At 47.5% G+C, this 19,246-nt stretch overlaps 1 protein-coding gene across 2 annotated transcripts in view; it reads right to left on the bottom strand.

Moving 5' to 3' along the window:
* mpp6a (membrane protein, palmitoylated 6a (MAGUK p55 subfamily member 6)) overlaps nucleotides 1-19,246 on the bottom strand; it is a 46,651-nt gene that overhangs the window by 17,958 nt on the left and 9,447 nt on the right. The window contains exons 1-3 of one of the 2 annotated variants that reach the window (XM_038976254.1): nucleotides 15,840-15,956; nucleotides 10,813-10,931; nucleotides 7,372-7,524 (exon numbers count right to left, since the gene is read on the bottom strand). In XM_038976254.1, coding sequence (XP_038832182.1) covers nucleotides 7,372-7,524; nucleotides 10,813-10,931; nucleotides 15,840-15,930 — 363 coding nt within the window. In that variant the 5' untranslated portion in view covers nucleotides 15,931-15,956. Of the gene's footprint in view, nucleotides 1-7,371; nucleotides 7,525-10,812; nucleotides 10,932-15,839; nucleotides 15,957-19,246 lie in introns of those variants that run through there. The other variant, XM_038976255.1, reaches the window with a different exon arrangement.

Genomic DNA, 19,246 nt, shown 5'->3' with positions numbered 1-19,246 from the left:
GAGAGAGAGAGAGAGAGTTAGCTGCCACCTTGTCATGGGCCTCAATCAGAGACTGGAGAGAGAGAGACAGAGAGAGAGAGAGAGAGTTAGCTGCCATTCTGTCATGGGCCTCAATCAGAGACTGGAGAGAGACAGAGAGAGAGAGAGTTAGCTGTCACCTTGTCATGGGCCTCAATCAGAGACTGGAGAGAGAGAGAAAGACAGAGAGAGAGTTAGCTGTCACCTTGTCATGGGCCTCGATCAGAGACTGGAGAGAGAGAGACAGAGAGAGAGAGAGAGAGTTAGCTGTCAACTTGTCATGGGCCTCAATCAGAGACTGGAGAGAGAGAGAGAGAGAGAGAGAGTTAGCTGTCACCTTGTCATGGGCCTCAATCAGAGACTGGAGAGAGAGAGACAGAGAGAGAGAGAGAGTTAGCTGCCACCTTGTCATGGGCCTCAATCAGAGACTGGAGAGAGAGAGACAGAGAGAGAGAGAGAGAGAGAGTTAGCTGTCACCTTGTCATGGGCCTCGATCAGAGACTGGAGAGAGAGAGACAGACAGAGAGAGAGAGAGACAGTTAGCTGTCACCTTGTAATGGGCCTCGATCAGAGACTGTAGGAGAGAGGGAGGGGGAGAGACTGGAGGAGAGAGGGAGGGGGAGAGACTGGAGGAGAGAGGGAGGGGGAGAGACTGGAGGAGAGAGGGAGGAGGAGAGACTGGAGGAGAGAGGGAGGGGGAGAAACTGGAGGAGAGAGGGAGGGGGAGAAACTGGAGGAGTGAGGGATGGGGAGAGACTGGAGGAGAGAGGGAGGGGGAGAGACTGGAGGAGAGGGAGGGGGAGAGACAGAGACTGGAGGAGAGACTGGAGGAGAGAGGGAGACTGGAGGAGAGACTGGAGGAGAGAGGGAGGGGGAGAGACAGAGACTGGAGGAGAGACTGGAGGAGAGAGGGAGACTGGAGGAGAGACTGGAGGAGAGAGGGAGGGGGAGAGACTGGAGGAGAGAGGGAGGGGGAGAGACTGGAGGAGAGAGGGAGGGTGAGAGACTGTAGGAGAGAGGGAGGGGGAGAGACTGGAGGAGAGGGAGGGGGAGAGACTGGAGGAGAGGGAGGGGGAGAGACTGGAGGAGAGAGGGAGGGGGAGAGACTGGAGGAGAGACTGGAGGAGAGAGGGAGGGGGAGAGACTGGAGGAGAGAGGGAGAGACTGGAGGAGAGGGAGGGGGAGAGACATGATTATTGAAGAGTGACGGTATTATTCCAGTAGACCACTAAGCCAACAGGGAAAAAAACTAAAAACATCAGGACATAGAAAGGAACCAGCGTAAAAGAGTTGGATTGGTAACCTCACTCCCCAGCTGAACACGTCTCCACTCACACTAGAAATAAAACGAAAACAATGGCTCACATTTCTATAGAGCCGTTCTGCTAAGACGTTGTCAAGTGTGTAGGCATGTTTGTTTGTGAGGCATCCCTGGTTGCAGCCCACTAAGGGACAAGGACAGGGAAGGACATGACACCTTTAAATCAAGTACACACCTGTTACGACATCCCAAGACACACCAACATATCACACACACCTGTATCCACAGCCTCCTCCTCAACAACACTATTTCATCATGTCATAGTCAAGCAGCAACATGCAGCACTCATTGATTTACTACCAACTGACAACAGAGAAACACACAGCCTACTGGGTAACTGCCCCTCCAGTGTATAAGAACCAATCACAGCTCTTCTTCACAAATAGACTACACTTCTTCCAACACAACCAGTGCATGTTTAAGACCAAAAGTAGCATGCAGGAAATACAATCATCAATCAGTCCCAAAGGAAGGAAAGGAGGAACAAGACTGTTAAGTTCTCACCTGCAGAGCAGCCATATCACAGGATGAATATCTGACTCACACACACACAGAGACAGAGACAGAGACACAGAGACAGACAGACAGAGAGAGACACAGAGAGAGACAGAGACAGAGAGAGAGACAGAGACACAGAGACAGAGAAAGACACAGAGACAGAGAGAGACAGACAGAGAAAGACACAGAGACAGGGAGAGACAGAGAGAGACAGGGAGAGACAGAGAGAGCAGCAACATGCATCAGTACAGATCTGGTTCACACATGATAGAACTCCTTAACCCAGAAATGTGTGTCTACCTCCCCCACTAGACCCCTCCACTCCCATTGGACCAGGGACATAGCCCCCCTCAGGCCGCAGTTTCTCATTGGTCCAGACAGAAAAGGCTATTCTTTTCTCTCTAGGAGGGGCAAGTAGCAGAGGCAGAGAGAGTGAGACAGAGTCAAAGACAGATTATTATAACCAATTGAGACCAGGGTCTCATTTACAATGACGCCCTGAGGACAACAATTTATTCATAATAATAATATTATAAATTACAAAATTATCACAACGGCTTCCAACACCACAAAAACAATGATTCAGTCCAAACAGTTGCAGTATTAAACACATTCAGTATTACAGCTCCAACTGCCGTAGAGGCATCAGAGAGTCTATATGTATCACGTTCTGGAGGCTTACAGCTCCAACTGCCGTAGAGGCATCAGAGAGTCTATATGTATCACGTTCTGGAGGCTTACAGCTCCAACTGCCGTAGAGGCATCAGAGAGTCTATATGTATCACGTTCTGGAGGCTTACAGCTCCAACTGTCGTAGAGGCATCAGAGAGTCTATATGTATCACGTTCTGGAGGCTTACAGCTCCAACTGCCGTAGAGGCATCAGAGAGTCTATATGTATCACGTTCTGGAGGCTTACAGCTCCAACTGTCGTAGAGGCATCAGAGAGTCTATATGGATCACGTTCTGGAGGCTTACAGCTCCAACTGCCGTAGAGGCATCAGAGAGTCTATATGTATCACGTTCTGGAGGCTTACAGCTCCAACTGCCGTAGAGGCATCAGAGAGTCTATATGTATCACGTTCTGGAGACTTACAGCTCCAACTGCCGTAGAGGCATCAGAGAGTCTATATGTATCACGTTCTGGAGGCTTACAGCTCCAACTGCCATAGAGGCATCAGAGAGTCTATATGTATCACGTTCTGGAGGCTTACAGCTCCAACTGTCGTAGAGGCATCAGAGAGTCTATATGTATCACGTTCTGGAGGCTTACAGCTCCAACTGCCGTAGAGGCATCAGAGAGTCTATATGTATCACGTTCTGGAGGCTTACAGCTCCAACTGTCGTAGAGGCATCAGAGAGTCTATATGGATCACGTTCTGGAGGCTTACAGCTCCAACTGCCGTAGAGGCATCAGAGAGTCTATATGGATCACGTTCTGGAGGCTTACAGCTCCAACTGCCGTAGAGGCATCAGAGAGTCTATATGTATCACGTTCTGGAGACTTACAGCTCCAACTGCCGTAGAGGCATCAGAGAGTCTATATGTATCACGTTCTGGAGGCTTACAGCTCCAACTGCCGTAGAGGCATCAGAGAGTCTATATGTATCACGTTCTGGAGGCTTACAGCTCCAACTGCCGTAGAGGCATCAGAGAGTCTATATGTATCACGTTCTGGAGGCTTACAGCTCCAACTGCCGTAGAGGCATCAGAGAGTCTATATGTATCACGTTCTGGAGGCTTACAGCTCCAACTGTCGTAGAGGCATCAGAGAGTCTATATGTATCACGTTCTGGAGGCTTACAGCTCCAACTGCCGTAGAGGCATCAGAGAGTCTATATGTATCACGTTCTGGAGGCTTACAGCTCCAACTGCCGTAGAGGCATCAGAGAGTCTATATGTATCACGTTCTGGAGGCTTACAGCTCCAACTGCCGTAGAGGCATCAGAGAGTCTATATGGATCACGTTCTGGAGGCTTATAGCTCCACCTGCCGTAGAGGCATCAGAGAGTCTATATGTATCACGTTCTGGAGGCTTACAGCTCCAACTGCCGTAGAGGCATCAGAGAGTCTATATGGATCACGTTCTGGAGGCTTACAGCTCCAACTGCCGTAGAGGCATCAGAGAGTCTATATGCATCACGTTCTGGAGGCTTACAGCTCCAACTGCCGTAGAGGCATCAGAGAGTCTATATGTATCACGTTCTGGAGGCTTACAGCTCCAACTGCCGTAGAGGCATCAGAGAGTCTATATGTATCACGTTCTGGAGGCTTACAGCTCCAACTGCCGTAGAGGCATCAGAGAGTCTATATGTATCACGTTCTGGAGGCTTACAGCTCCAACTGCCGTAGAGGCATCAGAGAGTCTATATGTATCACGTTCTGGAGGCTTACAGCTCCAACTGCCGTAGAGGCATCAGAGAGTCTATATGTATCACGTTCTGGAGGCTTACAGCTCCAACTGCCGTAGAGGCATCAGAGAGTCTATATGTATCACGTTCTGGAGGCTTACAGCTCCAACTGCCGTAGAGGCATCAGAGAGTCTATATGTATCACGTTCTGGAGGCTTACAGCTCCAACTGCCGTAGAGACATCAGAGAGTCTATATGTATCACGTTCTGGAGGCTTACAGCTCCAACTGCCATAGAGGCATCAGAGAGTCTATATGTATCACGTTCTGGAGGCTTACAGCTCCAACTGCCGTAGAGGCATCAGAGAGTCTATATGTATCACGTTCTGGAGGCTTTTACAAAAATGGAGGGCACCTAAATCGGTACGTACTAGTGGAACCTCGAGCGTTCACCATCCCTGTGAATGGGTTTTAACAGTGAAGTGAGGTAGATCAGAAGCTTGTATAGTAGAGCTTTGTCAACAGAAAGGGAATAATGAAGTGATGTACGGGACTTTAATGAGGAGCAGCCAACCTTTTGATACAGGATGCAGTGATGCGTATTAAAACCGTCACCTAAAGTGAAGGACGCTACGGTAGACGGACGGCATCCAATGGTTTAAGATTAGTGGCTGCTACACTCCCATGAATGGTGTCACCATAGTCAAGAACTGGCAGGAGAGTTGACTGTACAATCTCCTTCCTGCTGTTGAGGGAGAGGCATCATCTATTTACATAAAAAGAAGCCTACTTTAAAATATCAGCTTCTTAAAGGAAACCTCTTTTGGTATTTGTTTCATTAGTCCAGTGTTGACATACAGAATTCATCCCCATGTGATGGTAAATGCATCATACAGGGATGATTTATGTATTTTGAAAGTTACATATCTTGAAAACCTTTTGGGACTATGTCAACAATGGACTAATGAAACAAATACTAAAATATAGTTTTGTGGTGGAATTATTCCTTTAAACTAACTCATCTGGGTGAAATGATTGTTAATCCAAAAGCCCAGATATTTATAGGCAGGAACCTGCTCGATTAAAGAACCATCCAATGCATAAATGTGTAATCTGAAGTATTTCTACGAGAATTAGAAAACAGCAGACATTTAGTTTTTACCGCATGAAGTACCAATTTTAAGTCAGCAAGGACTTTCTGCAAGGTGACAAAATCAGACTGCAGCTCCAACAGCCTGGTCAGCCGTAGGGGCAATAGTGTACAAAATCAGACTGCAGCTCCAACAGCCTGGTCAGCCGTAGGGGCAATAGTGTACAAAATCAGACTGCAGCTCCAACAGCCTGGTCAGCCGTAGGGGCAATAGCGTACATAACAGTGTCATCTGCACACAGATGAATGTTACAGGTTTTTGCAGATAGACCATATATAAATAGTAAAGAGGACAGGTCCCAAAATCGACCACTACAGGACACCTTTAGTAATAGAGGTAACTTGACACCATCAGAAAGCACAATGTGTCCTTTCTGATCGATACTGTACACAAAAGTATGTGGACACCCCTTCAAATTAGTGGATTCGGCTATTTCAGCCACACCCGTTGCTGACAGGTCTATAAAATCGAGCACACAGCCATGCAAACTCCATAGACAAACATTGGCAGTAAAATGGCCTTACTGAAGAGCTCAGTGACTTTAAACGTGGCACCGTCATAGGAAGTCAGTTTGTCAAATTTCTGCCCTGCTAGAGCTGCCCCGGTCAGCTTTAAGTGCTGTTATTGTGAAGTGGAAACATCTAGGAGCAACAATGTCTCAGCCAGGAAGTGGCAGGCCACACAAGCTCACAGAACGGGACCGCCGAGTGCTGAAGGGCGTTACAACACTCACTACCGAGTTGCAAACGTCAGCACAAGAACTGTTCGTCGGGAGCCTCATGAAATGGGTTTCCATGGCCGAGCAGCCGCACACAAGCCTAAGATCACCACGCACAATGCCAAGTGTCGGCTGGAGTGGTGTAAAGCTCGCCGCCATTGGGCTCTGGAACAGTGGAAAATCACTCTCTTGAAAGATGAATCACGCTTCACCATCTAGCAGTCAGACGGACGAATCTGGGTTTGGCGGATGCCAGGAGAACGCTACCTGCCCTAATGCATAGTGCCAACTGTAAAGTTTGGTGGAGGAGGAATAATTATCTGGGGCTGTTTTTCATGATTCGGGCTAGGCCCCTTAGTTCCAGTGAAGGGACATCTTAACGCTACAGCATACAATTACATTCTAGATTATTCTGTGCTTCCAACTTTGTGGCAACAGTTTGGGGAAGGCCCTTTTCTGTTTTAGCATGACAATGCACCCATGCACAAAGCGAGGTACATACAGAAATCGTTTGTCAAGATCAGTGTGGAAGAACTTGACTGGCCTGCACAGAGCCCTGACCTTAACCCCATCGAACACCTTTGGGTTGAATTGAAACACCGACTGCGAGCCAGGCCTAATCGCCTAACATCAGTGCCTGACCTCACTAATGCTCTTGTGGCTGAATAGAAGCAAAACCCCGCAGCAATGTTCCAACATCTAGTGGAAAGCCTTCACAGAAGAGTGGAGGCTGTTATAGCAGCAATGTTCCAACATCTAGTGGAAAGCCTTCCCAGAAGAGTGGAGGCTGTTATAGCAGCAAAGGGGGACCAACTCCATATTAATGCCTGTGATTTTGGAATGAGATGTTCGACGAGCGGGTCTCCACATACTTCTGACACGAACGAACGAGAGAGAGAGAGCGAGCGAGCTTTGGCAATATGTACATTGTTACATCATGCCAATAAAGCAAATTGAAATGTATTGAATTTTGAGAGAGAGAGAGAGAGGCGCAGAGACAGAGAGGCGCAGAGACAGAGAGGCGCAGAGACAGAGAGGCGCAGAGACAGAGAGGCGCAGAGACAGAGAGGCGCAGAGACAGAGAGGCGCAGAGACAGAGAGGCGCAGAGACAGAGACTTCAGGAGTAATATGGTGATTGTTGCTGTAAACATCTGACAGGAGAGTCATTTTCTGGTCTACTTTCAGACTAGCTCTAACAACTCAACAGTACTGTGTGTGTGTGTGTGTGTGTGTGTGTGTGTGTGTGTGTGTGTGTGTGTGTGTGTGTGTACACATAGGGGTGTGAGTGTATACATGGGTGTGTGAGTGTGTGTACCTTGAAGTGTGGTTCCTGGAGGATGTTGGCTAGTTCCTCAGCGGAGGCATCTCTACTACTCAGTCTTGTGAGGGAGTCTAGGATCTCTGAGACCAGCTGCTGGTTGTTGTCTCTCACAGCCTCCAGCTTCACCTCCGCCAGCCTCTCATGGGCCTGCAGACACACATTAATACACACAGTATTTAGCAGAGACACACATTCATACACACAGTATTTAGTTCAGGTTTTAACTATCCCAACGCCTAGGACCAAGAGGCATGGAGAGACAACGTTTAGTTATTCTGCCCCCAGCCTCTGGAACAGCCTGCCAGAGAACCTGAGGGGGGCTGAAACTGTGGACCAAGAGGCATGGAGACAACGTTTAGTTATTCTGCCCCCAGCCTCTGGAACAGCCTGCCAGAGAACCTGAGGGGGGCTGAAACTGTGGACCAAGAGGCATGGAGAGACAACGTTTAGTTATTCTGCCCCCAGCCTCTGGAACAGCCTGCCAGAGAACCTGAGGGGGGCTGAAACTATGGACCAAGAGGCATGGAGAGACAACGTTTAGTTATTCTGCCCCCAGCCTCTGGAACAGCCTGCCAGAGAACCTGAGGGGGGCTGAAACTGTGGACCAAGAGGCATGGAGAGACAACGTTTAGTTATTCTGCCCCCAGCCTCTGGAACAGCCTGCCAGAGAACCTGAGGGGGGCTGAAACTGTGGACCAAGAGGCATGGAGAGACAACGTTTAGTTATTCTGCCCCCAGCCTCTGGAACAGCCTGCCAGAGAACCTGAGGGGGGCTGAAACTGTGGACATATTTAAAAGAGATCTTAAAACGTCTTTTTAGTTGAGCTTTTCCTTAGGGTGCTTTTTAGTCATTCAGTTTTTATTGTTATTCTTTCATTTGTTGTGTAGTAAATATGAAATATTCCAGTTTTTATTAGTTTTTTTCCCTTATGAAGCACATTGTGTTGCATTCCATGCTGTAGAAATAAAGCCTGATTTAATTTATACGTGCCCTGGTCAGTTTATTTCCCTGTGAAAAGTGAACCTAGTGTAAATGTCCACCGGATGGCAGCATGTCACAACAAACAACACTACTACTTATGGCCTTTCTCTTGCATTTCAAAGATGGTACAAAAAAATACTAAAAATTAAACGCATGTTTTTTTTTCTTTGTGTTTAATGAGTCCGCCAGATCAGAGGCAGTAGGGATGACCAGGAATGTTCTCTGTTCAGTGAGTCCGCCAGATCAGAGGCAGTAGTGATGACCAGGAATGTTCTCTGTTTAGTGAGTCCGCCAGATCAGAGGCAGTAGTGATGACCAGGGATGTTCTCTGTTTAGTGAGTCCACCAGATCAGAGGCAGTAGGGATGACCAGGAATGTTCTCTGTTTAGTGAGTCCACCAGATCAGAGGCAGTAGTGATGACCAGGGATGTTCTCTGTTTAGTGAGTCCGCCAGATCAGAGGCAGTAGTGATGACCAGGAATGTTCTCTGTTCAGCGAGTCCACCAGATCAGAGGCAGTAGTGATGACCAGGGATGTTCTCTGTTTAGTGAGTCCGCCAGATCAGAGGCAGTAGGATGACCAGGGATGTTCTCTGTTTAGTGAGTCCGCCAGATCAGAGGCAGTAGTGATGACCAGGAATGTTCTCTGTTCAGCGAGTCCACCAGATCAGAGGCAGTAGGATGACCAGGGATGTTCTCTGTTTAGTGAGTCAGCCAGACCAGAGGCAGTAGGATGACCAGGGACGTTCTCTGTTTAGTGAGTCAGCCAGACCAGAGGCAGTAGGATGACCAGGGATGTTCTCTGTTTAGTGAGTCCTCCAGATCAGAGGCAGTAGTGATGACCAGGGATGTTCTCTGTTTAGTGAGTCCGCCAGATCAGAGGCAGTAGGGATGACCAGGAATGTTCTCTTGATAAGTGTGTCAATTAGACAATTTTCCTGTCCTGATAAGCATTCAAAACGTAATGAGTACTTTTGGGTGACATGGAAAATGTATGGAGTAATAAGTACATCTTCTTTAGGAATGTAGTGAAGTAAAAGTAGTCAAAAATATGATTACTATAGTACAGATTCACCCAAAAAATACTTTAGTAAAAATACTTTAAAAGTACTGGAGTATTTTACACCACTGCAAAAGGAAAAAAAATCGAATCAAATACGAACAAGGGACAACTGCACAGTGTACTGTACACACTCCCTCTCACCCATACAGCCCAGATGCAGAAACAGGTTTTAAAGTAAAGTACAGATACCCCCAAAAACTGCTTAAGTAGTACTTTAAAGTATTTTTACTTAAATACTTTACACCACTGCGGTTTATAAATTAGGCAGGCCCCTGGCCTCTACAGACTGTGACATGGCTGGCCCTCAAACACGTTGTCGATGACATTTCACTGCAGTGTTAAACATAGATGTACAGCTGTTAACCCCATGCACCCGGCAGTAACCACCGAGACTTAGGCTGGGGTTACACAAAGCAACTTTAACGCAATTTTAGTTGCAGTTGCAAGTGACGTAATCTCAAGCAACTTTGCTGTTACATGAAGCAACTCAAATGTGATTAAAATTGCATGCAACAGCCAATCAAATTGAAGCTGATGGTTTGAGAATTCTAAACTCAACCCATGTCATCTGCTGCATTACGTCGTGGTTTCACTAATGTGTTTACCCAACTGTTTGGTTATTGTAACAGCAAGGACACAGTAGAAATGCAGCCTGTACAATTTAGCTAGTTAGCCTAAAGGACATTGCAAACACCAACACAGCTAGCTAGCTAGCCAAAATTACACTGCAAACACCAACACCTAGCTAGTTAACAACGAGCTAACCAAGCCAGCAACGAGCAAAGCTAGCTAGCACAGTTCATGGTGGACAATTTCAGTTGAAACTGGTCCAGGAGAAGTTTGGCTTCTCTTCTAAATGACATTTATTGACTGCTAAACCATGTACAAATCATTTGTATACAATTCCTGTTGTGTTAGTCTCTGTTCTGTCAACCCTGATTGCGGGTTGTTCTGCGCAGCACGGATAGCTGTGTTGCCATGACAATTGGGTCGGAATTCCGAACCTTCAAATGGATCATGTGACAAAAGTGTTTGTTTTGATTGGCTGTTGCTTGCAACTAGTTGCACAAAGTTTCAACTGGATTCAACCAAGTTGCAGATGAGATGCTTATTGGTTGCAGGGGGGGGTGTTTCCCCAAGCAAACAACAAACAACTTGGTTGCAAGCAACTAAAATTGCTGGCAAGTTGTGCCGTGTACTGGCAGACTGGCTGGCTAATGGGCCATACCCTACATTCAAACCCTCGTGGCTAAAACGTTCCAGACTGTTGTTTGACTCATGGCCGTTATTGGCACAGTCCGTTCTGACAAGATGGAGACATTTATATGGTGGCACTGAGTGCGTCTTCCTCTACTCTCTTAACTGATGATATGATGGAGTGTGTATGTTACCTTGGCGAGGGAGCGGACTATGGGGCTCTCTATGATTCCCCTGAGGAAGAGGAGGTCGATGTCTTTGGCCCCCGTGGTGGGAGGCAGGTCTCTCAGGTTATCCAGCACCTGCTGCATGGCTGGAGGACAAACACAAAATGTTTAAAAAAGAAAAGAAAAGAAAAATACTATTTTTCTATCCACAAAATCAATAGTTCTATGCAGGCTTGCAATCAGTAGGCCACGTAATGTCAGCCTATGTACATGGCAGAGACTCCCAAACATCAGCACCACAAGTCAGCACTGATAACCTAGACTGTTGTCGTGACACGACGGCCTGGGATTTCAGAAACTTGGTAGCAAAGGTCTGGTCCATGTAGGGATAAAAACAACACTCCCAAAATGAGCACCTCCCTCTGGCCTTCCCCCACAACAACACCTGGCATATTTGGTACATAACAACACACATCATCAACATCAAACCAGGATGTTCTGACAAGAGAATGTTTGTAAATGTGCACTGATGGTGGGACTTCCTGTCTGACCTCATTAGCCATCAGGAAGACCAGGCGGTCATGTCTAGCTACAGTGCATTCAGAAAGTATTCAGACCCCTTGACTTTTTCCACATTTTGTTACATTACAGACATTAGACTTGCCAATTTATTACAAATAAAAAATATAAATACCTTATTTACATAAGTATTCAGACCCTTTGCTATGAGACTCAAAATTGAGGTCAGGTGCATCCTGTTTCCATTGATCTTCCTTGGGATGGTTTCTACAACTTCATTGGATTGTACCAGTGGTAATTTCAATTAATTGGAAATTATTTTTTGGGAAGCCACACACCTGTCTATATAAAAGGTCCCACAGTTGACAGTGCATGTCAGAGCAAAAACAATGCCATGAGGTCGAAGGAATTGTCTGTATAGCTCTGAGACAGGATTGTGTTGAGGCACAGATCTGGAGCAGGGTACCAAAAAATGTCTGCAGCATTGAAGGTCCCCAAGAACACAGTGGCCTCCATCATTCTTAAATGGAAGAAGTTTGGAGCCACCAAGACTCTTCCTAGAGTTGGCCGCCAGGCCAAACTGAGCAATCGGGGGAGAAGGGCCTTGGTCAGGGACGTGCTTATTTTTGTTCACTTTTTTTTTCATTTCACCAATTTGGACTATTTTGTGTATGTCCATTACATTAAATCCAAATAAAAATCTATTTAAATTACAAGTTGAAATGCAACAAAAGGAAAAAACGCCATGGGAGATGAATACTTTTGCACTGTAAAGGAGAAGATTCTCTGGTCTGATTAAACCAAAACTCTTTGGCCTGAATACCAAGTGTCACATCTGGAGGAAACCAGGCACCATCCATATGGTTAAGCATGGTGGTGGCAGCATCAGGCTTTTTCTTTGCAACTCTGCCTAGAAGGTCAGCATCCTGGAGTCACCTCTTCACTGCTGACATTGAGACTGGTGTTTTGCGGGTACTATTTAATGAAGCTGCCAGTTGAGGACTTGTGAGGCGTCTGTTTCTCAAACTAGACACTAATGTACTTGTCATTTTGCTCAGTTGTGCACCGGGGCCTCTCACTCCTCTTTCTATTCTGGTTAGAGCCAGTTTGAGCTGTTCTGTGAAGGGAGTGGTACACAGCGTTGTACGAGATCTTCAGTTTCTTGGCAATTTCTTGCATGGAATAGTCTTCATTTCTTAGAACAAGAAAAGACTGATGAATTTCAGAAGAAAAGCAATTTGTTTCTGGCCATTTTTAGCCTGTAATCGCACCCACAAATGCTGATGCGCCAGACACTCAACTAGTCTAAAGAAGGCCAGTTGTATTGCTTCTTTAAATCAGCAGTTTTCAGCTGTGCTAACATAATTGCAAAAGGGTCAATTAGCCTTTTAAAATTATAAACTTGGATTAGCTAACACAACGTGCCATTGGAACACAGGAGTGATGGTTGCTGATAAATGGGCCTCTGTAAAAAATCTGTCGTTTCCAGTTACAATAGTCATTTATAACATTAACAATGTCTACACTGTATTTCTGATCAGTTTGATGTTATATGGACAAAACAAATATCCTTTTCTTCTTTCTTTCTAAGTGACCCCAAACTTTTGAACGTTAGTGTATGTGAATGTGATATTTCAATTTTGTATTTGTTCTTAACTGATTTGCCTAGTTAAATAAAAGGTTACATTTAAAAACATTTTTTTAATCCATTTTAGAATAAGGCTGTAACGTAACAAAACATGGAAAAGTCAAGGGGTCTGAATACTTTCAGAATGCACTGTATGTGCAGGTCCTTGTATGAACGGCCTGTCTCTCACCTCAGTAGATATCAGGAAGACCAGGCGGTCAGGTCTAGTTTTATACAACGGCTCGGTCTAATCCTGAACCGCATTCCAGCCTGTGTCTATTCCACAAATGACCAGCGGCTAAATTTATTAAGGTAAAATGTCTATTTACTCTGTTCCATCTGACTGCACAATCCTCTGTCTCATCTACCCTGCCAGGTCATTTATAAACTTCATCTCCACTATATAAAGCATCTAGACATTATCTACCATTTCTTTTAGACTAACATTTAATTTTCAAGAGAGGAGATTTGTATAAACCTTGCTGACATTTGCTAAATGTTTTCAATATTCAAATTCGATCTCCAGCTGTCCCATAGTAATAAACGAGTAGGGACGAGACAGACAGGGAGGCAGGCAGCATTTCTCAGCCACAGACAGGGAGGCAGGCAGGCGGCGTTTCTCAGCCACAGACAGACAGACAGGCAGGCAGCGTTTCTCAGCCACAGACAGACAGGGAGGCAGGCAGCGTTTCTCAGCCACAGACAGACAGGGAGGCAGGCAGCGTTTCTCAGCCACAGACAGACAGGGAGGCAGGCAGCGTTTCTCAGCCACAGACAGACAGGGAGGCAGGCAGCGTTTCTCAGCCACAGACAGACAGGGATGCAGGCAGCGTATCTCAGCCACAGACAGACAGGGAGGCAGGCAGCGTTTCTCAGCCACAGACAGACAGGGAGGCAGGCAGTGTTTCTCAGCCACAGACAGACAGGGAGGCAGGCAGCGTTTCTCAGCCACAGACATACAGGGAGGCAGGCAGCGTTTCTCAGCCACAGACAGGGAGGCAGGCAGGCAGCGTTTCTCAGTCACAGACAGACAGGGAGGCAGGCAGCATTTCTCAGCCACAGACAGGGAGGCAGGCAGGCAGCGTTTCTCAGCCACAGACAGACAGGGAGGCAGGCAGGCAGCGTTTCTCAGCCACAGACAGACAGGGAGGCAGGCAGCGTTTCTCAGCCACAGACAGGGAGGCAGGCAGCGTTTCTCAGCCACAGACAGACAGGGAGGCAGGCAGCGTTTCTCAGCCACAGACAGACAGGGAGGCAGGCAGGCAGCGTTTCTCAGCCACAGACAGACAGGGAGGCAGGCAGGCAGCGTTTCTCAGCCACAGACAGGGAGGCAGGCAGGCAGCGTTTCTCAGCCACAGACAGGGAGGCAGGCAGGCAGCGTTTCTCAGCCACAGACAGACAGGGAGGCAGGCAGGCAGCGTTTCTCAGCCACAGACAGACAGGGAGGCAGGCAGCGTTTCTCAGCCACAGACAGACAGGGAGGCAGGCAGCGTTTCTCAGCCACAGACAGGGAGGCAGGCAGGCAGCGTTTCTCAGCCAGTTGAAATCATTAAATCAGCTGGCATCATTTTTACATATATATACACACATACACAAAGAAATGTCAATTGAAAAAAGGTCAAATGAAATGAAGTGCAGCTAGTTTCCAGTCTTTCCAGCTTCAGTTTGATGTGATCGTGTTAGCCGTGTTGTTGGCTAGCTCTTACGAACAACACATATTCTATGCCAGGTGAAATCACGCCTCATTAGCGCATTGGATGTATCCAAATAAATGTCACTAGAAAACAGCTTAAACAAATGAAAATAAGCTCCTTTGCTGTTTGACGTGACTGTATGTTAGCCGTAGTTGGCTAGCTAGCAAGCAAGGGATAAGAACGTTACCAGCCAGTATGGCAGTAGAACATTTAGAACGAACAAACCATAAAAATGATGCCAGCTGATTCATGATTTCGACTGGCTGAGAAAAGCTGCCTCCTGTCTCGTTCCGACTCCTTCATTACTACGGGACAGCTGGATATTACATTGTTTCAATATTCAAATGTTGCAAATGTCAGAGAGACAGAAAGGTTTATACAAATCCCCACTGTTGTAAACTAAATGTTAGTCTAAAAGAAACATGAGATAATGTCTAGATACTTTTTATAGTGGAGATCAAGTTTATAAATTGCCTGGCTGGGCTGATGAGACAGTGGATTGCGCAGTCAGAAAGAACAGATTAAATGTAAAGTCATAGATTTAGCCGGTTGTAACTTATGGAATAGACACCGGGTGGAATGCAGTTTTAACCAACCAGCATTCAGGATTAGACCCACCCTTTGTATAATTCAAGATGGATGTTGATGAAACACGTCACGCCTCTTTAAACTGTCTATTTTAACTTCTATGGTAACGACATTTGATTTGGATATTAATGAGTGCACAGTGACAAATTCCCAAAATCAAGATCAAACACAAATGTAGGGCCTTGATGTAAAATACCGGGCAGAACAAGGCGTGAAACAACTGGAGCAGTAAGCTACCATCAATGGAGTGATTCAGTATGAAAAGCCTTCATTTCCATAACCCTAACAAGCAACTCGCTAAAACAGTGGAGAGGTTCCAAATGGCATCCTATTCCCTTTATAGTGCACTACTTTTGACCAGGGCCCATCATAGTGCACTATATAGGGAATAGGGTGCCATTTGGGACAGACGTTGATGGCTCTCACTGGTCTCCAACATTAACTATATAAGAGAACAGAACGGTTTCCCAACTCAAGCCTGTAAGTGGTTACTGGTGAAACACTCAAACCAAGGCTTGTCACAGCCTACATACATTCTCTGGTCTAAGTTCTAATCTTCAGAAATAAAATCAGGGGAAAATCATAAGGACTTTGACTTGCACACACTAACAGAGGTAACAAAATACCTGGGCACCACGAGCCATCAGAACAGCTTCTATGCACCTTGGCAAAGATTCTACAAGTGTCTGGAACTCTATTGGAGGGATGTGACACCATTCTTCCATGAGAAATTCCATCTTTTGGTGTTTTGTTAATGGTGGTGGAAAACGCTGTCTCAGGCGCCGCTCCAGAATCTTCCATACGTGTTGAAATTGGGTTGAGATCTGGTGACAGACACACCCTTTAAACCCTTACGATCCGTTGAGACTCAATATTAGGAAAGGTGTTCCTAAGGTGTGGTATACAACAATACGGCATGTAAAAAAAAAAAACGTAGCCACATTGCAAACAACAGTGTCCCATTATAACACCTTGTAAATAATATGTTTTGAGAGGCATTTGAATGGAACAATGACACTACAGGATGAACTATCCCCTGGGTACAGATCTAGGATTGGCTTCTCCGCCTCCAATCCTAACCTCAACCCTTAGTGAGGGAAAATGCTAAACTTTCCCAAGATCAGTGTCTAAGGGCAACTTCAGCCTACATCAAAACCAGTCTGTCTGGCCTCACCTCAGGCAGACTGACAGACAACACAGCACCTGGAAGGCTGGAGAGGGTAGGGGACCTACAGCAAAACCAGTCTGTCTGCCCTCACCTCAGGCAGACTGACAGACAACACAGCACCTGGAAGGCTGGAGAGGGTAGGGGACCCACATCAAAACCAGTCTGTTTGCCCTCACCTCAGGCAGACTGACAGACAACACAGCACCTGGAAGGCTGGAGAGGGTAGGGGACCCACATCAAAACCAGTCTGTCTGCCCTCACCTCAGGCAGACTGACAGACAACACAGCACCTGGAAGGCTGGAGAGGGTAGGGGACCTACAGAAAAACCAGTCTGTCTGGCCTCACCTCAGGCAGACTGACAGACAACACAGCACCTGGAAGGCTGGAGAGGGTAGGGGACCTACAGAAAAAACAGTCTGTCTGCCCTCACCTCAGGCAGACTGACAGACAACACAGCACCTGGAAGGCTGGAGAGGGTAGGGGACCCACATCAAAACCAGTCTGTCTGGCCTCACCTCAGGCAGACTGACAGACAACACAGCACCTGGAAGGCTGGAGAGGGTAGGGGACCCACATCAAAACCAGTCTGTCTGGCCTCACCTCAGGCAGACTGACAGATAACACAGCACCTGGAAGGCTGGAGAGGGTAGGGGACCCACATCAAAACCAGTCTGTCTGGCCTCACCTCAGGCAGACTGACAGATAACACAGCACCTGGAAGGCTGGAGAGGGTAGGGGACCCACATCAAAACCAGTCTGTCTGGCCTCACCTCAGGCAGACTGACAGATAACACAGCACCTGGAAGGCTGGAGAGGGTAGGGGACCCACATCAAAACCAGTCTGTCTGGCCTCACCTCAGGCAGACTGACAGACAACACAGCACCTGGAAGGCTGGAGAGGGTAGGGGACCCACATCAAAACCAGTCTGTCTGGCCTCACCTCAGGCAGACTGACAGACAACACAGCACCTGGAAGGCTGGAGAGGGTAGGGGACCCACATCAAAACCAGTCTGTCTGGCCTCACCTCAGGCAGACTGACAGACAACACAGCACCTGGAAGGCTGGAGAGGGTAGGGGACCCACATCAAAACCAGTCTGTCTGGCCTCACCTCAGGCAGACTGACAGACAACACAGCACCTGGAAGGCTGGAGAGGGTAGGGGACCCACATCAAAACCAGTCTGTCTGGCCTCACCTCAGGCAGACTGACAGATAACACAGCACCTGGAAGGCTGGAGAGGGTAGGGGACCCACATCAAAACCAGTCTGTCTGGCCTCACCTCAGGCAGACTGACAGACAACACAGCACCTGGAAGGCTGGAGAGGGTAGGGGACCCACATCAAAACCAGTCTGTCTGGCCTCACCTCAGGCAGACTGACAGACAACACAGCACCTGGAAGGCTGGAGAGGGTAGGGGACCCACATCAAAACCAGTCTGTCTGCCCTCACCTCAGGCAGACTGACAGACAACACAGCACCTGGAAGGCTGGAGAGGGTAGGGGACCCACATCAAAAGGTTTCCACTTCATCAGCTACCAACCAGGATGTTAACAACAACGTTGATCACTCTCTTTCACAAAGTTTCAAAGCCTTGGTGGAGAGGATGGGTTTTCCCCAACTCCTCCTGGATAAAGGTTGTGCCCCAAATAGCACCCTATGGGCCCTGGTCAGAAGTAGTTCCCTATAAAGGGAAAAGAGTACAAACTGCCCTAACCAACCCCACTGTCCAGACAGAGGAGAGTACAAACTGCCCTAACCAACCCCACTGTCCAGACAGAGGAGAGTACAAACTGCCCTAACCAACCTCACTGTCCAGACAGAGGAGAGTACAAACTGCCCTAACCAACCCCACTGTCCAGACAGAGGAGAGTACAAACTGCCCTAACCAACCCCACTGTCCAGACAGAGGAGAGTACATACTGCCCTAACCAACCCCACTGTCCAGACAGAGGAGAGTACAAACTGCCCTAACCAACCCCACTGTCCAGACAGAGGAGAGTACATACTGCCCTAACCAACCCCACTGTCCAGACAGAGGAGAGTACAAACTGCCCTAACCAACCCCACTGTCCAGACAGAGGAGAGTACAAACTGCCCTAACCAACCCCACTGTCCAGACAAAGGAGAGTACAAACTGCCCTAACCTACCCCACTGTCCAGACAGAGGAGAGTACAAACTGCCCTAACCAACCCCACTGTCCAGACAGAGGAGAGTACATACTGCCCTAACCAACCCCACTGTCCAGACAGAGGAAAACATACTGCCCTAACCAACCCCACTGTCCAGATAGAGGAAAACATACTGCCCTAACCAACCCCACTGTCCAGATAGAGGAAAACATACTGCCCTAACCAACCCCACTGTCCAGACAGAGATAAACAAACTGCCCTAACCAACCCCACTGTCCAGACAGAGGAAAACATACTGCCCTAACCAACCCCACTGTCCAGACAGAGATAAACATACTGCCCTAACCAACCCCACTGTCCAGACAGAGGAAAACATACTGCCCTAACCAACCCCACTGTCCAGACAGAGGAGAGTACAAACTGCCCTAACCAACCCCACTGTCCAGACAGAGGAGAGTACAAACTGCCCTAACCAACCCCACTGTCCAGACAGAGGAGAGTACATACTGCCCTAACCAACCCCACTGTCCAGACAGAGGAGAGTACAAACTGCCCTAACCAACCCCACTGTCCAGACAGAGGAGAGTACAAACTGCCCTAACCAACCCCACTGTCCAGACAGAGGAGAGTACATACTGCCCTAACCAACTCCACTGTCCAGACAGAGGAGAGTACAAACTGCCCTAACCAACCCCACTGTCCAGACAGAGGAGAGTACAAACTGCCCTAACCA

This window comes from Salvelinus namaycush, chromosome 37 (genome assembly GCF_016432855.1).
Source record: "Salvelinus namaycush isolate Seneca chromosome 37, SaNama_1.0, whole genome shotgun sequence".
Taxonomy (NCBI): domain Eukaryota; kingdom Metazoa; phylum Chordata; class Actinopteri; order Salmoniformes; family Salmonidae; genus Salvelinus; species Salvelinus namaycush.
This window is presented reverse-complemented; position numbering and strand designations above follow the sequence as displayed.